At 38.3% G+C, this 24,040-nt stretch overlaps 1 protein-coding gene across 3 annotated transcripts in view; it reads right to left on the bottom strand.

Annotated features, from left to right (window-relative positions):
- The window catches only part of PARD3 (par-3 family cell polarity regulator), a 602,045-nt gene that overhangs the window by 123,236 nt on the left and 454,769 nt on the right, over positions 1–24,040 (bottom strand). For 2 of the 3 annotated variants that reach the window (XM_087712540.1, XM_087712538.1), the window contains 2 exons: positions 10,388–10,489; positions 520–768 (listed from right to left, as the gene is read on the bottom strand). In XM_087712540.1, the coding sequence (XP_087568666.1) occupies positions 520–768; positions 10,388–10,489 (351 nt within the window). The remainder of the gene's footprint in view (positions 1–519; positions 769–10,387; positions 10,490–24,040) is intronic. The other variant, XM_087712541.1, reaches the window with a different exon arrangement.

The following is a 24,040-nucleotide window of genomic DNA, read 5'->3' as shown; positions in this document are numbered from 1 at the left end:
TTGACTCAAGTTTCAATTTAAAATGGGTAAAGCAGCCAAAGGGCTGACAATAATTCTTAATTTGAGTCTGTTGATTCCCAGTTTTGATGACCAAAGAAGAGCCTAACAATTTCTGGAACCACTACAGATTTTAACACTTTCCAGAAAATCAATGACAAAAATGCTCATAAACACCTCTGTATTTCTAGGATGTCTGGTGCTGAAGCAGCAGAGGCCTAGCCAAATGCGACTTTAACCTGAATTATGCTAAACAGTGCAATTTGAATCTAAAAGCATTTCCAGAAGATAATGAGCTGTGTTAAAATCAACTGAAAAGATCATACTGCTCATTCCATTATGACTTGATTTGTGTAAATTCAATATCTTTCCCTATAAAGGCTTTTAAAAATCCATTAATAAAATGTAGTTCTGGCTTCACAGCTGACAAACAGTCACCTCCCACAGCCAAGAATAATAATGAAAATTTACAAACCAGACATTAGAAGCAGAATATTGACTGAAGTCTGATTTGGTGCCTACCTGTCTACAGGTGAAGACTTTGAATTACGTCCTTTCTTTACTTGGGCATATAATGCTTCTATTGATGATGCTTCCCCTGGGCTCTGTGGTCTACTGCTAATTGTGCTGCTACTGATGGAGGAATATGAAGGAATTCCAGCATACATTGATTCAGAATCACATGTATAACTCCTGTTTAAATCATGGATCTCAACATAATCTCGTTCCCGGGCTTGTCTTTCACGAAACTCTCGGGTCTTGGCTTGTATTCTGGAAATGAGAAATAAGTTTGAAAATAGGGTGAGAAAACAATTATAATTCATGGGTAACTAAAATTTAAATTGATAAAAAAAATAGCTTGAAGATCTAAATACTTAAGTACTGATATGCATGGGTTTTTTGCAGTGCAGTTCCTTATTACTTAAAAATTATTAAAAAAATTAAAATACCATATTTTTGGAGCATAAGACACATCTTTTTCCCTCAAAAAAGTAGATGAAAATCTGAGTGTGTCTTATATACCAAATACAGCATTTTTGGCCTCACAAAATGCCGCCCCCTTTGCAAAAATGGCTGTGCATAGCATTTAGGAGGCGTCCAGAGTGCTCCTGGTGGTTGGGAAGGGCAAATATGAATGAAAAATGGCCCTTTTTACTCCTTTTTGCCCCCCAGCCGTCAGGAGCACTCTATAAACCTCCTAAAGGCTATGCATGCCCCCCACTTTTTTGACAAAAAATGGGCTGTTTTGGGGAGGTCTGCAGAGTGCAAAAACTTTTTTTTTAAATTTGCCTCTTCAAAATCTTGGTATGTCTTATACTCTGGTGCATCTTATACTCCGAAAAATATGGTAATAGACATGATGGATGATTTGCCAGTTACACAGATTTGCATATAGCTATATTGATATTACTTTGTCTAATTATGCACTGAGCAAACCATTGGATTACTGAATGCAATATTTTTTTTAAAAAACTTAGATTGCTTCAGCGCAAGAACCCTTGAATATTTCTCCCATGCTATGTGGACATGAATCATAATGTTATAAGAGCTTTGAGACCATTTCACATGGTAATTGTTAATCATTTCTGTTTACATCGTTATGTATTCCACACTATATCACACTGTATCTCTATGGTTGCCACAATCATTTTATGAAAAGATTATGGTTATGGCTTTATCTTATATTTATCCTAATTCTGCTCTTTATCCATTCAATTTGTTTCCATCTTTCAGTTGCCCTATTGTACGTTGTTTTTTTAAAAGGAATTCAGAAGGATTGAATTGATCTGATTTATATGGAAAATTTTCAACAGAATGCCTGCAAATACACATAAATATTACACATTGGATATCACAAAAAGTATTAACACTGCATTCTTATCATGCAAACATTCTTATAGATTGCTCAGTTTAGCTCTACATGCATAAGGATATCATTCATACAAACAGGGCAAAACTAACCAGCTATCTATATTTTATATGAGAAAAACAGTCAGGTAGGACAAAAAATCATCATTTCAGATACAAGATTAAATTGCAAGAAATAAGAAGATTCTTGCCCAGAGAGATATGATAAAAATACAACAATAAAAGTCCTGGAAGGACCAATGTTGAGTGGCTCTATGTCTGTTTATGGAATGTAAAGTTAAGATTATCTCACTATAATATTATACTAATATAAAACTTTGTAGAATATGTTAAATGTAGCAGCTTTAGCCAAATGTTAAACTTATAATCTGCACATATTTGTCTACCTAAATTGTATAAAAATGACTTTTTATAGTGTAATGTGCTTAAAAGTTCTCTTCCAAATGGTTTGGGAAATCAAAACATCTTTGTTTTAATTCCTTCCAAAATATTAATCTACTATAAGCGTAATCATGTGTTACAATTATTTTCTTGTAAGAAAAAAGAAATTGATTTATATAAATCAAGCTACTTAGAAGAGCTGATATTTATAGTAATTTCTCCATATGTGATCAGAAGGATTCTCAAATTTGGCTCCTTTCTGACTTGTATAGAATTAATTCTTAATTGGTAAGTAAACATATCACCAAAGAAAAGGCAACTAGATACTCCTTTTGGTTCACCAAAAATGTCTATTTATGTTGGTGGATGTCCATTTTTACCCTATTTCAAGACAGGTCAAATTGTTCAATACAACCTGCTCCTTCTTATCATTCTTGGTTACTAGCCAGACTATCATTAAATTATAAATCATTAAATTTAATTAAATTTCATAATCCCTGGTACTACAGCATTTTTCCTTAAATCCTTTACCATTCCTTTTTGACTCCATTTCATTTTTGCATCTACAAAGCATTGTCTCAGTACAAATCTGTGTCTCCCAAAAAGTACCAGATAGATTCCTTGTCAGGCTACTAATCTACTCTCCAAATTATGGTCTGAGTTGACAGCCTAAAAGACCTGGCTGTGATTAACATTAGACATATGTATGGGTTTCAAACAGTTGAATCCATTTCATACTTTTAATTTACATAATTCTATTTCATAAACTTGCTAGGTTTTTAAAATGTATTATGAGCAAAGTAATGGAATAACGTAATTATTTGAAAAAAATAATATACAAGAAGCCCTTAATTTACAACCACAATTGAGTCCAAAATTTCTCTTGCCATGTGAGACATTTGTTAAGTGTGTTTTGTCCCATTTTAGCACCTTTCTTGCTATAGTTGTTAAATGAATGATTCCACTTGTTAAGTTAGTGACATAGTTGTCTGGTTTCCCCACTGATTTTGCTTAGCGGAAGGTTGCAAAAGATGATTATATGACCCCTGGACTCTAAATAGGAATCAGTTGCCAAGCATCTAAATTTTGATCACATGACCATGAAGATGCCTTAAGTATAAAAAGTGGTCATAAGTCACTTTTTCAGTGCTGTTGTAACTCTGAACAGTCACTAAATGAACTGTTGTAACCAGTTCGTACAAATGAACTGTATCTCTTTTTATTTCCCATGAGATCTGAAATTCTAGGTAGTAACTCTAATTTTTCTCAGTTCTGGTCAAGATGTTTGGTCATACTTTGGCATACATTTTTTACTTAATGTTTATTGAATGAATCTGCAAACTTTATCCTTTAAAATTCAGAAGTTTAAGAATTACAGTAGACTTCCTTCTACTATCAAATCTAATCTAGACCATAAGAACTATGCAAATATTGTGCTTCACAGAAATTAAATGCAGATTTCCCAGACTGAAAAATCCCCAAATGAACTCCAATTCCTTGGAAATTCTACAAATACACAAAGTGTCTTGTTGTTGATGCTGTGATTCTATTTGACGCTTTAATAGTTCCAGATGGCCTTTGTTGATGTATAGTATTCTATTCTTTTATCATGACCTCTTGGCTCAGCAACTATCTAAAAAGTGGTACTATTGTCTTTTTAAGAACTTGTATTCCTTGCATTAATTATTTGTTTTCTTCAATTTTCATTGACAAAATGAACATAATCAGTCTTCTCTTTTACTTCTATACATAAAACTAGAAGAGAGGTGTTAGCTAGCTATTTGTTACTATCCACGTTATAATGAATGGAAGAGTCATTTGAGATACACACACACACACACACACACCAGGTAGTTTCCTTCATGTATAAAGCAACTAAAAACAAACTGGATCAGCGTTAACCCTTATCATTGGTGTGTATGCAAGTTTGTGCGCATGCGTGTGTAATCTAAGCCCACTAAGTTATGTATCTCCCAACTTTAATGTATGTTTTCAAAATGTATAATTTCTAAGATTCACTGCTTTGAAGTAATAAATATTCACAGTTTAATGAATTATTTGTCCTTTGCCATTGTCATAAATAAAACACTTTGCATTTACATAGACAAAATATTAAATAAACGGATGCTCTAAATAAAGTAATAAGGTTAATTTCCTTCCTGCTGTCACTAAATTCATGTTAGCAGCCTCTCTTCAGCTTGACATCAATTAATGATTTTAATTCCACACTCTTGTCACTATACTCACTACCCTTTCCTCTAATTAAAATGGATGATGCATGATGTAGAAAAGAAACACAAGACTTCTATTCTTGTTGTAACATTTCTATTCATTATACTTTGCTAAAGAAAAAAAATATTGGAATTTGAATGGAACTAAAGAAATAGGAAGAATAATTGCATTACTACTAAGAAATGCAGGGATTTCCAGTCACAGGAGAACAGGCAGTACTATGCAGAATATTATCAAATCCTTAGAACAAATTACCTAAATGTTTGCATCTGTCTATATCTCATTAAGTTTCCCAGATCTTGAGGATGATTCCTACAAACTTTCTTAGCAGCACTTGCTTCCTTCTAGGATGTTCTTTTCACTTCCCAATCTAGCATATAGGCCATGTATTTCTAAGCCTGTTTAAGTCTTAGTTTGCAATAGTTTTTTGGCTATTACTGCTGCTACTTAGGTAATAGCATATACATAGGTATTAGCATATGCAGAGGTAGACAGACAGACCAACACGATTGGCCTAGATTGACAGACAATATTGTCTATCAACAAAGAGCTTGAATCAGGGTGAATAGAAATCAATATTTTTTTTTAAAAAAAACAAATTTTTATTTAAATTGGACTTTTTTATTTTCATCAAATTTATTTTAATAAATTTGATTAAAATAATTTTAAATTTGCATTAAAAATCTATCTAAAGATAGTTTTCTATTTAAGATACATTAATAATTTAATTTATTCAGCATGAAATGGAGCATAGTTATGTAGCATGAGGCTGTATATTCTCCAATATTTACATTTTTGATAAACTCATTCAATAAATCCAAACTCTGCAAACTGAGATAACATGCATTGCATTGATGAATTCACACAATTTCACAATAATCATGAGACAAATCATAAAACAAAGTTCAGGAATATTCCTTTATCCCATTGTTTTGCAAATCTATGTACACTACAAACTGTATGATTGTTTGAAGAGAAATGCATCTGTACCACCAGGCTCTAAGTGTGAGGAGAAAGGGCAAGCAGTAAAAATTAAAGTGAAACCTTCTATACAGCTTATAAATATAATATTAAAGAGCATCTGTCATTTCAGATCCATCATGGCAGAGCCTGTTAGCGGGCATCCACTCATCTGCTGCCTGCCATGTCCCTCACTTTGTTGTGTCACTGCAGAATCACCAGCCATCCCATTAAAGTGAATGGGACTATCGCAGGGGTGAAATTCAGCAGGCTCTGATATGTTTTGGAGAACCGGTAGTGGAAATTTTGAGTAGTATGGAAAACCCACCAATACCACCTCTGGCTGGTTCCAGAGTGGGAGGAATGGAGATTTAGCAGTATCCTTCTCCCAGGAGTGGGGAGGAAATGGAGATTTTGCAGTTTCTTTCACCTGCCATGCCCATCAAGCTATGCACATAGAACCGGTAGTAAAAAAAATAAATGAATTTCACCACTGGACTTTTGGTGAGTCAACAACAGGTCAGAGGAAAAGCCGCTGTGGGACAGAGATGACAGTTCCTCTTTTAAAATTATGATTTAAATCCAGTTGAGTTAAATGAAGCCTTTTTACTAGTGATTTAAATCATAATTTAAATTGATTTGATTTAAATCAAATCCACCCTTGCTTGAAGGGACTTTGGACATCTTCTAGTCCAACCTTCTGTTCAAGCAGGAGACCCTATACTCTCTTCTTAAAAGCCTCCAGTGATGAAGCATCCACTTCCAAAAGCAAGCCATTCCACTGGTTAATTGTTCTCACTGTTAAGAAATTTCTTCTTAGTTCTTGGTTGGATTTGTTTTCGATTACTTTTCGTTCATTGCTTCTTGTCTTGCCTTCTGGTGCGTTGGAAAATAGGCTGATTCCCTCTTCTCTGTGCCAGCCCCTGAGATATCGGAACACTGTTATCATATCACCTCTATTCCTTTTTTTTACTAGCCTAGACAAACCCAATACCAGCAACTATTCTTCATATGTTTTATCTTCCAGACCCCTAATCATTTTTGTTGCTTTCTTCTGCACTTTTTCCAGTATCTCTTTGACTTCTTTTATAATATGGTGATATAAGTGTAGTCTCATTAAGGCTTTATTTGCATTCATACATTTGCATTCATACATTTCCTTAATCTAAACCAATCTCTCTAAAGTTTATTTTTTTACTCTGGATAAACCTTTGGAATAATTTTCAGGTCTCAGAAAGTCTCTGCATAAAAATTAAAAATTAGCTAGCATTGTGTGATGCATGAATAAACAATGATATTTTTTCGGTGGTAATCCCTTGTTCAATTCCTATAAATCTCTCACAAACCCAGTTGAGAATGGGAGATCAATTTATGCTTGTTTGTGTATCTGTGTGCACAAAGACATACTTAAGGCCAAATAATTGGTCAGTAATAAGACTTTCAGAAGAATTTCTGTACTTAATATTTTTTTTTTAAATTACTCAGCATTATTTGTCCTGCCAATTTTCTGTTAAAGAGTTTTATTATTTTTGGAGCACCACTTTATAAGTGGTTTAGTAGAACCTGTACAATTTTCTTAATAATTTTTAATATCTTTTCAAACATAAAATTGAGCATTTTGTATTGAATATTTACTTATAAATGAAGATCTTACTTAATAAATAAAATTTTAAGTATTTATTTCAGTCATTCCTTTCAATCTGTGAATTAGACATTCCATTTGGAATATTTCAGCTTCTGCTTCCATTATTATGGAAGGAATGTGAAAGGTCTACTGCAAAACTAGTGTGTGGAGCGCCCCCTTCTGGCTTGGGAAATGTGAACAGCAAAGGGAACTATAAGTAAGATTGCAACACATGAAATCTATTAAATGCAAAATGCAATGCTGTTTTAAAACATGCCAAAGCACATTGGCATTTTGTGAATACACACAGGTATTTTAGCTTCTAAAGACTGATGCAGAAGCTTCAAAATTTAAGCAGAAAATGCATTCAGGCTTGTATATTCTGCTGGAGCTATTTATTGGAAACTAAATGCTACATATTCTAAAATAAGATACAAATGGCAAATAACGAAACACACACACCTACATTACACAGATATTTTGTTTTAAGTTATTTAACTTAAAATGCAGCTAAGGGAATTATCTGTGCAAAATGAAAGTAACAATTGTTTAGAACATTAAGTTCGTGTACTTTTCAACTCTCTTTTTCAAAGTCTTCCTTAAGGAAGCCATTATGATTTGATACTGCCAAAGGTCTTTAGCATTCAAGCCCCAAAATATTGATGATTAGATAGCAATCTTAAGTAGATTTTATAAGAATCACAACCATTTTTATGACAACATAATGGAGGAAAAAAATACCAACAGGTGGATATGTATCAATATGTAATAGTTTTCATTACATATATTACATCCTTATGACCACAAGTGGGTCCAAAATTTCAATTGCTAAGCAGTCTAGTTAAGTGAGTTTTGCCCCATTTTACAACCTTTCTTGTCACAGTTGTTAAGTGAATCACTGCAAAGTTAAGCTAGCAACTTGAGTAGCTTTTCCTTTATATTTTGTGATCTTGTCTGAAGATTGCAAAAGGTAACCAACCACATGACCCTACTGCAATCATCATAATTTTTTTTTTTAATATAAACAAATGCCAGTTGCCAAATGCCAGAATTCTGATTACGTGACCATGTATAGGACTGCTGCAATGATCATAACTCTGAAAAACAGTCGTCACGTTTTTGTGAACAGTCACTAAATGAATGGTTATTAAGTCACTGTAACTATCTGTACCGTTCTAATATTAAAATGGCTTAGAAGTGGCTTCTCATAGTCACTGTAAAATTTACATGCATGAGCGTAGTTCCTGCACACCCATTTCATAGCAAAAAAGTATTTGAGTTTAATATTGACTCTCGACTTTTTTCTCCAAAATAATAACTGATAAAACAGTAATTTTTAACAGTTAACAGTAACAGCCACTGCCAATTCAACGGTGACAGATTTATAGTAGCAAATGGCTTTGATTGATTCTTAATAGAAACATCAATTTTTAAAACACATTTTAAAAATGTTTTGTACTTGTCTAAAAGTATATTTATACTATATAAATGTGTCTAGCATGAACAAAATTATTATATCAGTAAATTATGCTCACAAGGTGGATGTATGATATTTATTTTGGTAAACTTGCACATCTAAGCAATTTTATTGAAAATTTCCTTTGGTTTGCAATTATACATCAAGGAGGAGATTCTTGCTTTTTTGTAGTATTCACAATAAAGATACTGGTTCTGAACCAAACAGCAGTCTCTCTATTCAATTCAATTCATTCAACAGAAAATTAAGCTACATTAATTTGCTTGGCTTCTAATCAATGGGAATGAAAAACTTTCAAGGCTTAGAGCAAAATACTACGAGAGCAAAATACTATTAAAATGATAGAGTCAGGGTAGAATAATTTTATATAATTGTGGCCTTGATTGATTTTTTAATGGAGCATCCACTTACTCTCTGACCCTGTGGATTTTTGTTGCATTTTTGCAACACACAGTAAATTCATTATATCCAATCTGGTCCCCCAGTATATTTCATTGTTAAAGGTATAGCAATCTAAAGAGCAAGTAAAGAGATTAAATGACCTATGCCATTAAAAACAAGGAGAAACAAAAAAAAAGAAAGAAAAAAGAACTCTATCTAAGAAGTTATCATCTAACAAGCATATCATGAGCAAATATAGAAGAACTTTCCCAAGGAAAGCCCAGGGTGCTTTTGCAACCTCATCTAGGAAACTGTTTTTAACTGAAATAGCTGTCTTGGATTTAAGAATTTTGATTCTTTTTTTTTCTTTATCAGTTTCAAAGTCTTTATCAGTTTCAAAGATTTATATGTATCTGATTTTTAATGGGTTCAATTATATGTTTTCAAAAATATAAAACACATATCATTTTACCATTTTGCTTGGAACTGCATTATAAAGTTAATCATCAGATTTGGTTCGTGGTCTTTATTTCGTTTTTATATTTTATATTTATATTTTATATTGTACTTATAGTGACAGAATGTTATTGTAAATCCTATGTTCAAACATGTGCATTATGAGTATGAAATGAATATTATTGTTGCAACTTTATACAGACGTCCACAAGAGCATGAATCGATTCATAAATCTCAAGCTATTTAAGCTTCTGCAAAATATCTGCAAAATATCCACACATGAAGTGAAAGTACAGGGTAAAAGGCTATTTTCTATTCACATTAGAATGTTTATAAATCATTAAGACAAGTTATTGATTATTGGAAAACTAAGCAAAAAGTTACATATAACCAGATGAACAATAATCTGACAAAATAAAAATAAAAAATCTGGAGGAAACTATTACAGCAAGAAACACTTGTTATTTATAGCCACTGTACATGGACAACGGGGGGGGGGGGGATCTCCAGTGGCAATATTTTCAGCATTTTTAAAATGCAAATTACAATATGGTATAGAAATCGACTTGCAACAAATGAAAATATGCAAAGATTTGGGCAAAAAAGATTCAAAATGTATTTCAATGTTACAGAAATATTTATATTTTCATAACTGTCTACGCAATCAGCTATAGTACAAACAAATAATGAGTATTCAAAGGATGATATGGTAGGGAGGTATCCATTTCTTATTTTTTTTCTTTAAGAAGGCAAATGGAACAGTCATAGTTCCACTTGTCTTCTTAAAGAAAAATAAATAAATAGATGCTTTGTTACTATATCATCCTCTGAATACAGTCATTATTGTTATGTCTGATATAAATTCTACTTCCTCCTATTAAGTTACATGAGATCTAAAAAACATGTATTTAAGTCATCTGACCCAAAATTAATTCAAACGGAATTAAAATACTGCACCTAAAAGTATCAAAGATTCACTACTAAGTGTTAAATAAAAGATTAAAGTCTACCTCTCCTGTTCTTGTTTCATACGTATTCTCTCCTCTTCTGAAGTAACAGCTCCCTGCATTTTTATTTTCTCAATCTTGTCATCTTTTCGATGTTTGCCAAACCTGTTAATAACAAAATAAAAGTTCTAACTTGTAAAAATGATCAATAATTCTGTAAAATTTCCATTATTGACATAGGAAATTATGTCCTCGGTAGAAGATGACACTCACCTAATGGGATGTGAAATATTATGTTGCTTGTCAAATAAATATCAGTTTCAATTCATGAAAATGCTTATATTTTATTGACATCCCCATGAAAATTATTTTATTAAATTTGCAACCAAATATTTTTCTACTATACTTATTTACATATGAATGCAACAGCCTGTTATCATTAATCAAAATGCCCAGAGGTAAATTCTCTCTCTTTGAACATCTGAGGAATAAACTATTCTTATATGCTATATGTATGAAATACAGATACTTTATTTAGCTCTAAACAGCATTAACTTTGATTTACCAAGGTTAAGTCCTAGACATGCGTATTTCCATCTATTTCAAAGGATAACGACCTCATCCACTATAAGCTGTTCCTGAGAGGTGATTTGAGACTACTGTCAACTTTGGGAGAAAGTAAGAACATTGGCATTATAACTATATTTTTTTTAAATGGAATATGGTCTACATCGCATGAATTTTACTTAAGGGTGAATTCTGGCCAAATTAATATAGCATGACAGCTTATTGGTACAATTGAATTCATTCCCCTATCCAAAACCTGGAACTGTATACCATGAACAATAACAGATTTAAAATCTTCCTGTCTCATTGAATGAACAAAAAATGATAGGCAACTTCATAATTTATGGCATATTCACAATACCCAATTTCTCAAAATACAATATAATTCTTTTATTCTAAGCAAACTAGAATCATGTAAAAGGAGGTGAGTAGTTATGTTAATCATATAAACAAACAAACAAACAAAGTATCTAGTTAGCACAAAGTCAGTTAGTTGGATGACCTTGGACCAGTCACTGTACCTCAGCCCTAGGAAACTGGCAAATTGTTTCCAAAATCTTGCTAAGAAAACTGCAGGGATTTGTCCAGGCAGTTGCCAGGTTCAATATATATTTGAAAGCATTTTTTAAAAAGATAATACAACTTGCTATTTGTATAGTTGAAACAAAAGCAGTTAATTTTAGGGATTTGTTTTTATGACAACTTGAAATAAAAGGTGCAGATTAAAATATTCTGCTTTTCTCAAAGTGTGATAAAATGAAGAGGGATTTCTGAAATTTTGTTCAGTTACCTGAACAAACGCTTTCAGTTACCTGCGAACTCTCAAAAATCTAGTGCTATTTCAATTCTTGGTTTAGCCCATTTGTGACAACCACATTATGACAATTTAATGTTCAAAGCCAATAATCTATCCCTATACAAATGTTCTACATAGCTAAGAAGTCCAGGATCTGCAAATATCTCTTTAGATCAGTGGTTCCCAATGTGGGGCCCACACCTCAGTGGGAGGCAATTTGATTTTTAATGGGGGCAATTTGAACTTTGTTTATACCAAGTTATTGGCCTTTTAGGCTTGCTCCTTGTGAGTAGAGTTCACTTTTTGAGTAAAGTGTGAATTATATGTCATGGGCGGGAGGCATTTGGATTTTAGAGATGCTTAGGTAGGGCATGGCCAAAAAAAGGTTGGGAACCACTGCTTTAGATGATCCACAGGAGATGAAAATTTCTAATAGTTTTTTTTTCCAAAAAAGAAAGAAAATGATTTTCCTTTTCAAACAATACCACAGTTGAACTCTAACATACAAAGAAGAACCTCAGCTGACAATACAATATGTTCCAAATTCAAAGTATCCAAATAGTAAGAAGTTCAGAGCTATCCATTGATGCAAGAAGATAAATTCTAATCATTTTGTTGTAATAAGATCACAGTAAATAAAGATAAATCCCAGGAGATTACTCTTAAATATTAACAGTTCAGGAAATGAATCCCAGTAGATGAACTCATGTGTTCATATGAACACTTAAAAATAGTTCATATACAAGAAACTCTTCTTATTCAGGAAGGAGTAAATAAGCAAAACAGATTTTTATTTTCAAGTTTTATACAAGCAATGTCAAATAATAACCTGAGAGGATCCTCAGAGCAATCAAACAAACACACCTGTTTCTCCACTCCTGCAAACTGGTATGCATTTTATCTCCTTAATTCCTTAACATAATTAAGTTCTTTGTTAGGCCACTGGTAGAATTTAGTTCCCACTGCGGTAGCAATTATCTTCCAGAACTGAGTGTACTTCTCAAAGTTATCTTAGTTTTCCTTATCCACTATTTAAAAAATTAAAAGGAAGTACTTTTTCTAGGTAAATCTGAGGTCTTAGAAAACCCCAACAGCTGAGATGAAGGAGATTGAGGAGCCAATTATTGTGCATCAAATATCCATACATGTGAACCCACATACATATGTAAGGATTCCAGAATAAGGAGATGTCTCAGATACACAGACAGACTTAAAGAAAGCTTTTGGTTTACTTCAGAATCTTTACTGATGTAGGCAATCAACTAAGATGGCTTGTTCCAAACATTAATTAATCCAAATTCCCTGCAAAGGATTTTCCTATCACTTTGACAGGCAACTGACACTAGTTGACACAATTGATCTCAAGTATCATCTATCACTATGTTGTTGCTTTTTAAAAAATCTGAGGTATTGAACTCAGTGGAGAAGTAGCTAAAATGATGTTGACAGAAATCTGACAAACATGGGTTGCAATTGTTCTTTATTTTGGAACTGTTGCAAATAATTTTAAACAGAATCACCCAGGGTAGGGGAAAGAGGATGTTGGATGCAATGTTCCCTCTAAATTTTTTTCAGTGTGAGCAGAAAAGTATAGTGTTTGAGCGACACATTTTCATGCCTGAGCACCTGAATTTTTTTTACAGATGTTACCTAAGACAACAATGAAATCAGTATTATTTGAAACTCAAAGTTATGTTTATTCAAGGTACCCGCTTAATTAAAAGTGTTATATAATATCAGTATCACTTAACAACGCTCCTGTTTAGCAACCAAAATGTTGGCTCAGGAACTCTGGCATTGAAGTGCGCAAGTCTTAAAGCTATCAGGTTACAAGATCCTTGCACCTCTAACCCTTTAGAAAAAAAAACCCAGAGGTGTTCAAACTTGACAGCTTTAAGACTTGTGTGCTCTGCTGTCTTTAGAGCCAAGGTGGCGCAGTGGTTAAATGCAGCACTGCAGGCTACTGCTAGATCAGCAGGTCAGCGGTTCAAATCTCACCGGCTCAGGGTTGACTCAGCCTTCCATCCTTCCGAGGTGGGTAAAATGAGGACCCAGATTGTTGGGGGCAATATGCTGACTCTCTGTAAACCGCTTAGAGAGGCCTGAAAGGCCTATGAAGCGGTATATAAGTCTACTGCTATTGCTATTGCTATTTTGCTCCACTTTTTCATTCTCTATTTTTAGTTGTTGCTCTAAGCTTAAAGTAGAACCCAAAGAAGAAGCAATTGTGATTTCACATTGATGCAGTTCCTGTGTTAGTTGGGTAACCTCAAGCCTCATTCCTTCCAATTCTCTGCTATGACTTTGCTCTTTGTGGGATAGCTCTTCCTTCAGCTGGGCAAATTTGCAAGTCAACATTTTTTTGGGGGGTAATAAATCATGGAGCATATTAATACCAATCTCTCTGTAACATAATTTCCTCCTGTTACCTTCCTAAGGAATCCCATACTGTAGCAGTGTTTCAGAAATCCATTGCCTTATGTTACAGTTAAAACAGTCCTGTCTGGAGTATTAATCAGGAATCCTTGTATTCAACCAAATAACATCTAATTGATGATTTCCTGTATTTTCTTTGAAACCAGCCAACAACAATGTACAAATATGATCAAGTAAGGCTGCTTTTAGAAAATAGTTTGAATTGCTAAAGATCTGCAGGTTAGGGTACAAATTCCACAAAACAAGAACAACCTCCTAAAGCCATTCATAACAAACATCAGCATCTCTTACAAAGTTGGAATGATGGGTCTAATCATTATGTGCACATGTGCAAGATTAGAGATGGCTGCCAGGCATTTCGCTCCGAACTGATCAGGCGAAAAACGCAAAAAAGCTTCTAAGAAAAACAACCTCGTACCTCCGGAAAAGGGTCCCTGGGGATGTCTGGAATTCAGGGGACCCGAGGAGCTCAGACCTTTGCAGGGGTCGCCGCTTCTGGGCGGCCCCGGACTGTACAATCTCTGAAGGTTTGTGTGCTGCCTGCGTCGCTCAGCGGTGGGGGAGGCAGCGCCACGCTGGCTGCAGCGGTGGCGTTTTTCGGCAGTTTCCATCCTATTTGCTCCATTCTATTTGCTGAGCTTCCTGGGGGCTTCGTTTGGCTACCATCGCCCCGGGGAGAGAGTGAGCGAATTAGAATATTGCTGGGACTGGGAAACTTGGGCGGCTGGCTTTGCCTGATGCCGCAGCGGCCCCTCCGGATGGCTCTCCTCCCTGTTTGGTCCCACTTTCTTCCCAACATTGCCTCCTTCCTCCTCCGTTCTTGCTTGGTCGGGTGGCTCTTCAGGTGCGATTTCCTCTCTGCCCCCCCCCCGCTGCTATGAAGTCTCCTCCTGTGTCTTCTGCCTGGCATTTGGCTCTCCCCTATTTTGGCACCTTAACATCTGGCCTCCTTTGACCGCGACCTCAGGATTCCTGGACTCGCTGGTACAGCCCCATCTGGCTTTGACTATTACCATCATTACCAACCACCATTGCCCCTGGGGTATTATCCTGGATAGCGCCTGTGCAAGAAGGCCTTTTGCTCCCCTCCATTGCTCCGGACTTTTTGGACCTTTTCAGACCTACAGAAGAGGGGGATACGAGACACTCCCCTATACGCCTTGTTTGGACCATAGCTGGACTTCAGTTATTTCAACCATCTCGAACGCTGAGGGCCATTGCAACTACCTGAACTTGCACTTTTAACAGCTGCGTAATCTATTCTTTTTCTTTCTTTTTCTTTCTCTCTCCTTTTTTCTTTCTTTTTGTATGGGATATGCATGGGATATGTATGTGATTGAGTGAATGATCCCACTTTTTATTACCTATTATTGTTGTATTTTTTGTGTTTTTAATTACTATGTGGGGACTGCCTGGGTGAGTGAATGAGCATGTTTGATTCGGAGGACCTGTCGAGGAACGCGGGAGTCATTGGGGTGGTTGGGGGGACTATGGACATGGGAGTGGGCCGGAGCATCACGGTCGTAACAGGGAGGGGCAGATATGGCGGGGACTTTAGGGTTGGCCATTACCGGGGAAGGAGGGCTCGCTACATTACAGAGATCCCTCCTTCCGGCCCTATGAGTCCCACTCCAAGGCCAGATGGCGCGAGTAATCAGGACCCTGGTTTCAGGCTGTTGTCGCTAAATGCCAGGTCTGTAGTTCATAAGGTTCCTCTCGTCAGGGACTTAATTTTAGACGAGAGGGCAGACCTGGCATGTATTACTGAAACCTGGCTGGGCCCGGAGGGAGGAGTCCCCCTTGTAGAGATGTGCCCAGAGGGTTTTCAGGTGCTCTATCAGCCGAGAGCTCAGAGAAGGGGTGGGGGTGTGGCCATTGTTATCCGAGAGTCTCTAGTACCTCGTAGGATCCCTGCTCCGGAGCTTGTCGGGTGTGAGTCTCTGCTGGTGAAGTTGGACCTCAAGGGTCAAGTGGGTTTGCTGTTAACGTACCTGCCTCCCAACAGCGTTGCAGCAGCCCTCCCCTCGCTCCTCGAGTTGGTAGCCGAGCTGGCAATTGAGTTCCCCAGGCTTATGGTTCTGGGGGATTTCAATTTGCCTTCGCTCGGGGAACACTCTGATGGAGCACAGGAGTTCATGGCTTCCATGACAGCCATGGGCTTGACCCAAGTAATTCGGGGCCCAACCCACTCGGCAGGTCACACGCTCGACCTCATATTTCTCTCGGAGCAGTGGACTTATGATCTTGGTCTGAGGGGTAGTGAGATCGTACCCCTGTCGTGGTCAGACCACTACCTACTGAGGCTTGATTTCCGAAGACCACACCCCCACTGTAGGGAGGAGGAACCGACCAGGTGGTTCCGCCCCAGGCGACTTATAGACCCTTTGAGGTTCCAGACGGAGCTTGGGGTTATTCCTGATACCCTCGCCCGCAGTCCGGCAGAGACTCTGATTGCTGCTTGGAACTCGGCAGCGACGGAGTCTCTTAACCGGATTGCGCCTCTACGGCCGCTCCGAGGCAGTGGATCCAGGAGGGCTCCTTGATTTACTGAGGAACTCTGGGAGAGGAAGCGCCGGAAGAGACGCCTAGAGCACCAATGGAGATCCAATAAATCCGAATCGAACCGAGCACTTTTAACATCTTGCATCAGAGAATACATCCGGGCAATCAGGACGTCGAAAAGAACTTACATTGCCACTCTGATTGCTTCCGCCGAGTCGCACCCAGCCGCCCTGTTCAGGATAACCCGTTCCCTCCTAAATTGGAGGGATACGGGTGATCCTTTGCAGGGCAGGACTGAGGATTACGTCCAGTTTCTCGCGGACAAAGTTGCTCGGTTTCGGACGGACTTGGACTCCATTTCTGCAGAACCAGCCGAGGCACTAAGGGAAAATCTGGCAGACCATCGCTGGGTTGAGTTTCAGGCTGTTGCCCCTGAGGACGTGGGCAAGGCCATGAGAGCTGTAAGTGCCTCCACATGTGTACTGGACCCATGCCCCTCCTGGCTGGTTGTTAACAGCAGGGAGGTGACGCGGGGCTGGATCCAGGTGGTTGTTACCGCCTCACTTCGGGAGGGGGTCTTTCCCCCCGCTCTTAAGGCGGCGGTGGTGACACCCCTCCTGAAGAAACCATCTTTGGATCCAGCCGTTTTAAACAACTATCGTCCAGTCTCCAACCTCCCCTTTGTGGGGAAGGTTGTTGAGAAGGTAGTGGCCTTTCAGCTCCAGCGGTCCTTGGAGGAAGCTAGTTATCTTGATCCATTCCAGTCTGGCTTCAAACCTGGCTACAGCATGGAAACCGCTTTGGTCGCATTGACCGATGATCTCTGGAGAGCCAGGGATGGAGGCTACGCCTCCATCATGGTACTCCTTGACTTCTCAGCGGCTTTCGATACTATCTACCATGGTATCCTTCTGCGACGACTGCGGGAGGTGGGGGTGGGAGGCACTGTTTTACGGTGGTTCTCCTCTTACCTCTCGGACAGATCGCAGTCGGTGTTAGTCGGAGGGCATAGATCGACCCCTAGGCCCCTAACATATGGGGTGCTGCAGGGTTCGGTCCTGTCCCCCCTACTTTTTAATATCTACATGAAACCGCTGGGTGAAATCATTTGGCAGCACGGGATAAAATACCACCAGTATGCGGACGATACTCAGTTGTATCTATCCGCCCCGTGCCAACTCAATGAAGCGATGGACATGATGAGCCAGGGCCTTGAGGCTGTCAGAGACTGGATGGGGGTTAACAAGCTTGTGCTCAATCCAGATAAGACCGAGTGGCTGCTGTGCTTCCCTCCCACTAATTGGCCAAGTGTTCCATCTCTCAGGCTGGTTGGTCAAATACTACGCCCCCTCAGACAGGGTCCGCAACTTGGGAGTCCTCCTGGACCCACAGCTGACTTTTGAACACCATTTGTCAGCTGTGACCAGGGGGGCATTTGCCCAGGTTCGCCTGGTGCATCAGTTGCGTCCCTACCTGAACCGGGAGGCTCTCACAACAGTCACTCGTGCCCTTGTGACCTCTAGGCTGGAATACTGCAATGTGCTCTACATGGGGCTGCCCTTGAAGAGTATTCGGCGACTTCAGCTAGTCCAGAATGCGGCCGCGCGAGCGATTGTGGGTGCACCTCGTTTCACCCACATAACACCTATCCTCCGCGAGCTGCACTGGCTACCTGTTGATCTCCGGGTACGCTTCAAGGTGCTAGTTGTCACCTACAAAGCCCTTCATGGTATTGGATCTGGGTACTTGAGAGACCGCCTACTGCCAATTACCTCCACTCAACCAATTAGATCCTACAGATTAGGCCTCCTCCGAGTTCCATCAGCCAGTCAATGTCAACTGGCAACCACGCAGAGGAGAGCCTTCTCTGTGGCAGCTCCGACCCTATGGAATGAACTCCCCATGGAGATTCGTACCCTCACCACCCTCCAGACCTTCCGCATAGCCCTTAAAACCTGGCTGTCCCGACAGGCCTGGGACTAAAGACCTCACCGTACCCGAATAGTATGAATGTTGTGTTTTTTAATGAAGTATTGTCCTATATGTAACTTGGTTTGTCCCCCCCTCCTCCTGAACTGTGAGCCGCCCTGAGTCCCCCCCAGGGAAAAGGGCAGCATACAAATATTAATAAATACCTAAATAATATTAATAAATACCTAAATCAAGTAGAAACCTGTCAACCCTAAAAGTCCCAATATAGATGAAACAAAGGATGGCATCTTAAAATAATACTCTCAACTCCTCCAGATTTTATACATTATTCCTAGAGCACCATCATCCATCTTGGATCGGGATAAATATTTGATATGGGCTGTAAGAGCATGTAAGACACTATGCTTAGATTGCCACGTGTAACTTTATTTTTTTTTTCAGGTCCCAGTGAGCTTTTATTGAGCTAATTCTCTTAAAAATAAGTCAGGATTTTAGAATTCAGCACTTTTGACAATAGGTTCACAGCCTCCCTTTATAGACTCGTGTACATATGCTGTGCCAAAATCTTAGCTCTGTTGGACATTTGCTAGTTCCAAACAAAAAATAATCCTCCCCTCCCAACCCACCCCTTGTTGACAAATTCTAGCCCTCACTGTTCGTATTGGACATGGCCTGAACTGAACCAAGGATCAATGAAATACAACATTGCTTGAACTGAATGAAAAAGTATGTTCCCCAAATTTTCCAGTTTCAAGAAAGGGAAAATTGACTTATTTTCTTCCAGATATTGCTACCCCCACATCTTGGTTAAAATACAGCAAGGCTGTATCTTTGTGTTATCCTCCCTTCCCCCACCCTCTCCCCTCTCCCCCTTGCACAGGACTCCAGAATGTTGCCTGAGGAGTAGGGTTGCAGCAGGGAGATTCCTCCTCTGGCTGCTCCAACCTCCTCCCCCCCTCGAACCAACTTTAAATGGACAACTTCAGTTCAATTTACATGAAACAGTCACTTTAGTCACCTCCTCCGCCGTGCTTTTAGGGGGCCTTCGGGGCTTTTTTTCCTGCTCCCGCCCCTCCGCCGCCTTCCTACTGGCTCCCGTAGCCTCAAGGCTCCTCAAAGCCGCAGCGCCGGGGAGCAAATCCGGCGGTGCTGTTAGAGGAGGAGGAGGCAGCAGCAGTTAGTCTGGTGGTGGCGGGGGCTTTGGGGCTTCACAATTACCGTCAGTCGCCCCATGCTCATCAAAACAATTCCAGGGCCAGTTGGCCAGCGCCTGAAAAGGACCTCCTCCCCAGCTTCCGGAGCCTGTGGCAGTAGAAATCACTGCGCGGGAGTTGAAAAGTCTTGCACGATGTTTTCTTGCCATGTGTGCGGCCGCGCAGCTGCGCACCTTAGAGGGAACAGTGGTTGGATGGCCAAAGGCTTATTGTATTTTGATTCATGAGGAAAAAATATTGGTCACTCAGCAGCTAAATGTTCATGCCACTTTATTTTCAAATGATAAATGTCGTTTTATCTGGGCTGACTTGATTGTCATAAATGAAAAAGAATCACAGAATTACACAGTTGAAAAAGATATTGGGGATCTTCTAGTCCAAAGCCTTGCCCAAATAAGAGATCCAAAATCATTCCAAACAAATGGATATTCAGCCTCTTCTTAAAACTTCAAATCTACACAATTTCTAGAAGCAAATCATTCCACTGATTAATTGTTCTCCCAGAAAGGAAATTTCTCCTTAATTCTACATTGTTTCTCTCCTTGATTAGTTTTCATCTATTACTCTTGTTTTGCCCTCAGGTATTTTGGGAAATAGGTTGACCTCCTCTTCTCTGTGATATCCCTCAAATATTGGAAGACTGCTATCATGTCATCCGTAGTCCTTCTCTTCATTAGATTAGAACCCCTTAATCATCTTCGTTGCTCTTCTCTATCTAGAGTTTCAACATATTTATTTTTGTACTATGTTAACTAAAACTGAATGCAGTATTCCAACAATGGTTTTATCAGCATAGTATAAAGCGGTACTACCACTTCATGTGACCTTGATGCTATCCCTCAATGCAGCATTGTTTTGTTTTGTTTTTTGCAACTAACGCACTCATACATATTTAAGTGATTGCCCACTAGGATTCCTCTCATAGTTACTGCTGTTGAGCCAGTTACTAATTATTCTATACTTGTGGATTTTTTTCTTGCTTAAATGTAAACCTTAAGTTTTCTCAGAACTGACCTGGATTTTGTTATATAGCCCACCCCCACCTCAAGATCCTTCTAGACTCAAGATTGTGTGATTAATACCACTTTACAAAGCTTTAGTAAGACTACACTTGAAATACTGCATCTAGTTTTGGTCACAATATAAAAAAGATGCTGAGGCTCTGGAAATAATGCAGAGAAGAGTAAAAAAAGATGATAAGGGGTCTAGAGGTTGAAACATATGAAGAATAATTGCAGGAGTTGGGTACATCTAGTGTAACAAAAAGAAGGACCAAAGTAGATATGATAGTAGTTTTCCAATATTTGGGGGATTTGATAAACTATTATCAAACTATTGATAATATCAAACTATTTTCCAAAGCATCTGAAAAAAACAAGAGACCATAGATGGAAACTAATCAAGGGGAGAAGCAACCTAGAACTAAAGAGAAATTTCCTAACAGTGAGAATGATCAATCAGTAGAATGGCTTATCTTCAGAAATTGTGGGTGTTCCAACATTGGAGATTTTTAACAGGAGATTTTAATTGGAGATTAGACAACCATTTGTCTGAAATGATATAGGGTCTCCTATTGAAGCAAGACTTGATGACATTCAAGGTCCTTTCCAACTCTGTTATTTTGTTATTCTGTTATCCTTCTTCTGAAGTGTTGTAAAGTATCTCTAGTGTAAAGAACTCATTAATCTAACATTAGCTTTCAGCAAAGTTTAATTTCTATTATACATGAATGATGACAAATAGCAATAGCAGTAGACTTATATACCGCTTCATAGGCCTTCAGGTCTCTCTAAGCGGTTTACAGAGAGTCAGCATATTGCCCCCAACAATCTGGGTCCTCATTTTACCCACCTCGGAAGGATGGAAGGCTGAGTCAACCCTGAGCCGGTGAGATTTGAACCGCTGACCTGCTGATCTAGCAGTAGCCTGCAGTGCTGCATTTAACCACTGCGCCACCTTGGCTCTTGACAAAATATTTAGAAAATAATATGATCTTGCTTTTCCTGGCTTAAAAAGATGATTTGGGAAAGGGAAGAACAAATGAATAAAATAATGCTTCCTCAGAACAAGGAATATTCTTAAAGATGATTGCCAATGGAATTCAGGGGCCTATATTTCTGCAGGACAATCTAATAACAGTAGAAAACTAAGTATCTCCGCCAACATTTTCCTTTTTGGCATTAAAGGTTGATTTGATACAACATTAGATTTAAATCAGGTGAGTACTGTTATTTTTAAATAACCAGGCTTGAGGCAGCAGTAACGGTTTTCACAGCTTTATTCAATGCAGGTCTGGTAACTAGGAGGATTCAGAACGTGGACGGCTCCTGGCCAACTGACAGCTCTTTATATACGGAACTGTCAGTTGGTCAGCCAATAGACGCTCGCCACGTCTAGCTCCAGCTGGCTGGTGCATTGCAGCCAATCACCTTGTGGCTGCTCCAGCCCCTCCCGTCGGCTGGCACGGGAGGACTTAATAGTTATTTATCTGTTATAGTGTGATTTTATCTGATTAGTGTTTAATGAATGACATTTCAGTTTTAACCATAGTATTTTATGTCTAGCTGTTTTGAGTGTGGAGAAGTTAAGATATAAATTTATTAACAACATGTCCACTGGATTTTCTACACAGGGTTGTATGATACAAGTGGTACATACTAAATATCATAATGCAAAACATTTCCTAGATTACACGATAGTGTAATAAAAAGTCTTCCCCTTTATTCTTTTCCCCTTGATCTTTCTTAATTTATTTCTTCCTTGCTTGCTTCTAGTCACCATCTTCTCCCCAAACAGCGGACTTGCTAGACTTTTGTCCAAAATTAGGTGTTGGTTGCTATGGTTACTTGGTAGGGGTTCAAGACCTAAAAAAACACAGTATATATTTTCTTCACAAAAATGACAGGAGGGGGGGAAAGGTTTATATTCACTTGTAAATGCACATGCTTGTGTACCAGATGTTTTATACACTAAGAAAACAATTATACTGAGAACTATATCAGAAGAAACCATTCTTTGTCTGAAAATGAAAAATAGCAACAAAAAGTCCAGACCAACAAAATATTTAGTTATATCAGCATCATCACACATTAAATGTATATGCTATCTGACCTCCAGTAATTAATTAAACCTGGAAAGTTTATCACTTGATGGACTAGAAATATCAATGCTAACCAGCTACTGGAGAAAATGGAGGGCAAAACTCAATACACAATTATTCATAATTTATAATTATTATAGTGTATTCTAAGAAATTATTTTAGTAGCTCGGTGGCTAAGAACTTGTCAATCAGAAAGGTTGGCAGTTCGGCGGTTTAAATCCCTAGTGCTGCGTAACAGAGTGAGCTCCCATTACTTGTCCCAGTTTCTGCCAACCTAGCAGTTCAAAAGCATGTAAAAATGCAAGAAGAAAAATAAGGACCGCCTTTGGTGGGAAGGTAACAGCATTCTGTGCACCTTCAGCGTTTAGTCATGCCGGCCACATGACCACAGAGATGTCTTTGGACAGCACTGACTCTTTGGCTTTGAAATTGAGATGAGCCCCCCTCCCCTTAAAGTCGGTAATAGCAAGCATATATGTACGAGGGGAACCTTAAAAAATATTTTAATTTACTTAAATCCATTTGGATAATATTTTCCCCATTTTGTATCTCAATAGTAAGTATTCTGGGGCACTGCATATATTGCTAAGTTCCCAGTACCCCTTCCAATTGGCCATCCTTCGTATAGCTGGTTAGACTTGAACAACATTGACATCTGGAGGATTCCTATCTCTGCTCTATCCTTTCTAGCTGTGATCATGCTTTTCCTAATTGATATTCCAGAAAGGACATAATAGTTAAATAGGGTATGTTTAAATAAAACTCAAAAAATATAATGCCAAATACCATGATTGATGTCCTACATAAAATCTGGCAATTGTCTAATCTGGCAGACAGAACTTCCACATGACTGTCAATAATTCAAGAAAGCTATGCATTCCACATATTAATTAGGTGAGCTTTTCCATGTCCATATGTTTTGGACTGCAACTCTCATTGTCTTCAGCTAGCACAGCCAATAATAAGGGATGACTGGAAAACATTCCAAAACATTTGGCGGACAGCATGGTGGGGACGTTTTGCATAACCCGTAGAAGGAAACAAGAATGCTCTGTTAAAATAGCTAACAATGGTCATAAAGTGTTTATGGAGAAGACATTACTGGCAATTACACCAAAATCTTTTTTCCTCTAGAGGTTTATCAAACATCATGCATCATTTGAATAGG

This window comes from Thamnophis sirtalis, unplaced genomic scaffold (assembly GCF_051295495.1).
Source record: "Thamnophis sirtalis isolate CommonGarterSnake01/CBP01778 unplaced genomic scaffold, rThaSir2_p1.2 scaffold_4, whole genome shotgun sequence".
Taxonomy (NCBI): Eukaryota; Metazoa; Chordata; class Lepidosauria; order Squamata; family Natricidae; genus Thamnophis; species Thamnophis sirtalis.
Note: the sequence above shows the minus strand (reverse complement) of the source record. Positions and strands in the feature narration are given on the sequence as shown.